The 1,387-nt window shown below is 39.6% G+C and overlaps 1 protein-coding gene across 2 annotated transcripts in view; it reads right to left on the bottom strand.

Moving 5' to 3' along the window:
* LOC118418057 (polyadenylate-binding protein 2-B-like) overlaps positions 1–1,387 on the bottom strand; it is a 9,654-nt gene that overhangs the window by 1,033 nt on the left and 7,234 nt on the right. For both annotated transcript variants that reach the window (XM_035823876.1, XM_035823877.1), the window contains one exon: positions 1,019–1,176. In XM_035823876.1, coding sequence (XP_035679769.1) covers positions 1,019–1,176 — 158 coding nt within the window. The remainder of the gene's footprint in view (positions 1–1,018; positions 1,177–1,387) is intronic.

Genomic DNA, 1,387 nt, shown 5'->3' with positions numbered 1-1,387 from the left:
AAATGTCTTAAACAGTCATGAGAAATGTCTTAAACAGTCATGAGAAATGTCTTAAACAGCCATGAGAAATGTCTTAAACAGTCATGAGAAATGTCTTAAACAGTCATGAGAAATGTCTTAAACAGTCATGAGAAATGTCTTGAACAGTCATGAGAAATGTCTTAAACAGCCATGAGAAATGTCTTAAACAGTCATGAGAAATGTCTTAAACAGTCATGAGAAATGTCTTAAACAGTCACGAGAAATGTCTTGAACAGCCATGAGAAATGTCTTAAAAAGTCATGAGAAATGTCTTAAACAGCCATGAGAAATGTCTTAAACAGTCATGAGAAATGTCTTAAACAGTCATGAGAAATGTCTTAAACAGTCATGAGAAATGTCTTAAACAGTCATGAGAAATGTCTTAAACAGTCATGAGAAATGTCTTAAACAGCCATGAGAAATGTCTTAAACAGTCATGAGAAATGTCTTAAACAGTCATGAGAAATGTCTTAAACAGTCATGAGAAATGTCTTAAACAGTCATGAGAAACTCCTTTACACATAAGAGAATCTTGCAATCGTAATAATGCTAATAATTGAACGTGCCCATTGGCATAAAAGGTGACTTTCATTTTATGAACTGGTAAGTCTGCACCCTTGCAAATGTACCATTATATAAGTACACTGATGGAGGTTAGAGACATCCTTGTAATAAGACATGTCAAATAGTTACTAAAGCAACTGTATGTAATTTTGGAAACATGTTTCAGTAAGAATCCACCACCTTAGGTCAGTGACACTGACCATTTCCAAAATCATATGCAGTTGCTTGAATAACAGCTGTTTGGTGCATTACATTCTTAACGCTTGTTAGACAACTGTCATGCATGTAACACTCCAATAAGCTTACATAATGCAAATATCGGAGCGTATCAAAGATCTTCAACAAAGAAACACTTAGTCTAACTTCATCCCGACAGATTCACACTGTTACATGTTCAATCCCACTCCTCTCCTGCACACAAACCACAACCGACCTGAATCCCCTGGACCGTCTGGGGTAGTATCCGCCGTATCCTCCATACCCGGAGTTGAAACCACGGAAACCGCCGCCACGCCCCCGGTATCCGCCGCGTCCTCTCGGAGGTCGGTCTGTGGTGCTCACGCCGGGTCTGTTTGTTCGCTTTGGCACAACCTGAAGAAACAAGTACGGCAATAATCCAACTTTGGCACAACCTGAAGAAACAAGTACGGCAATAATCCAACAGGGGTAACAAATGATACAGCATGAAGCACTTTCAAACCTAGGCCATGTTGCTGACTCTCTGCAGATGGATCTCTGCTCAAGCATTGTCAGACTCAACTGTGTTAAAGTCACCTTACCAAACATGCTATACAGCTAACCA

This window comes from Branchiostoma floridae, chromosome 6 (genome assembly GCF_000003815.2).
Source record: "Branchiostoma floridae strain S238N-H82 chromosome 6, Bfl_VNyyK, whole genome shotgun sequence".
In the NCBI taxonomy this organism is placed as follows: domain Eukaryota; kingdom Metazoa; phylum Chordata; class Leptocardii; order Amphioxiformes; family Branchiostomatidae; genus Branchiostoma; species Branchiostoma floridae.
Note: the sequence above shows the minus strand (reverse complement) of the source record. Positions and strands in the feature narration are given on the sequence as shown.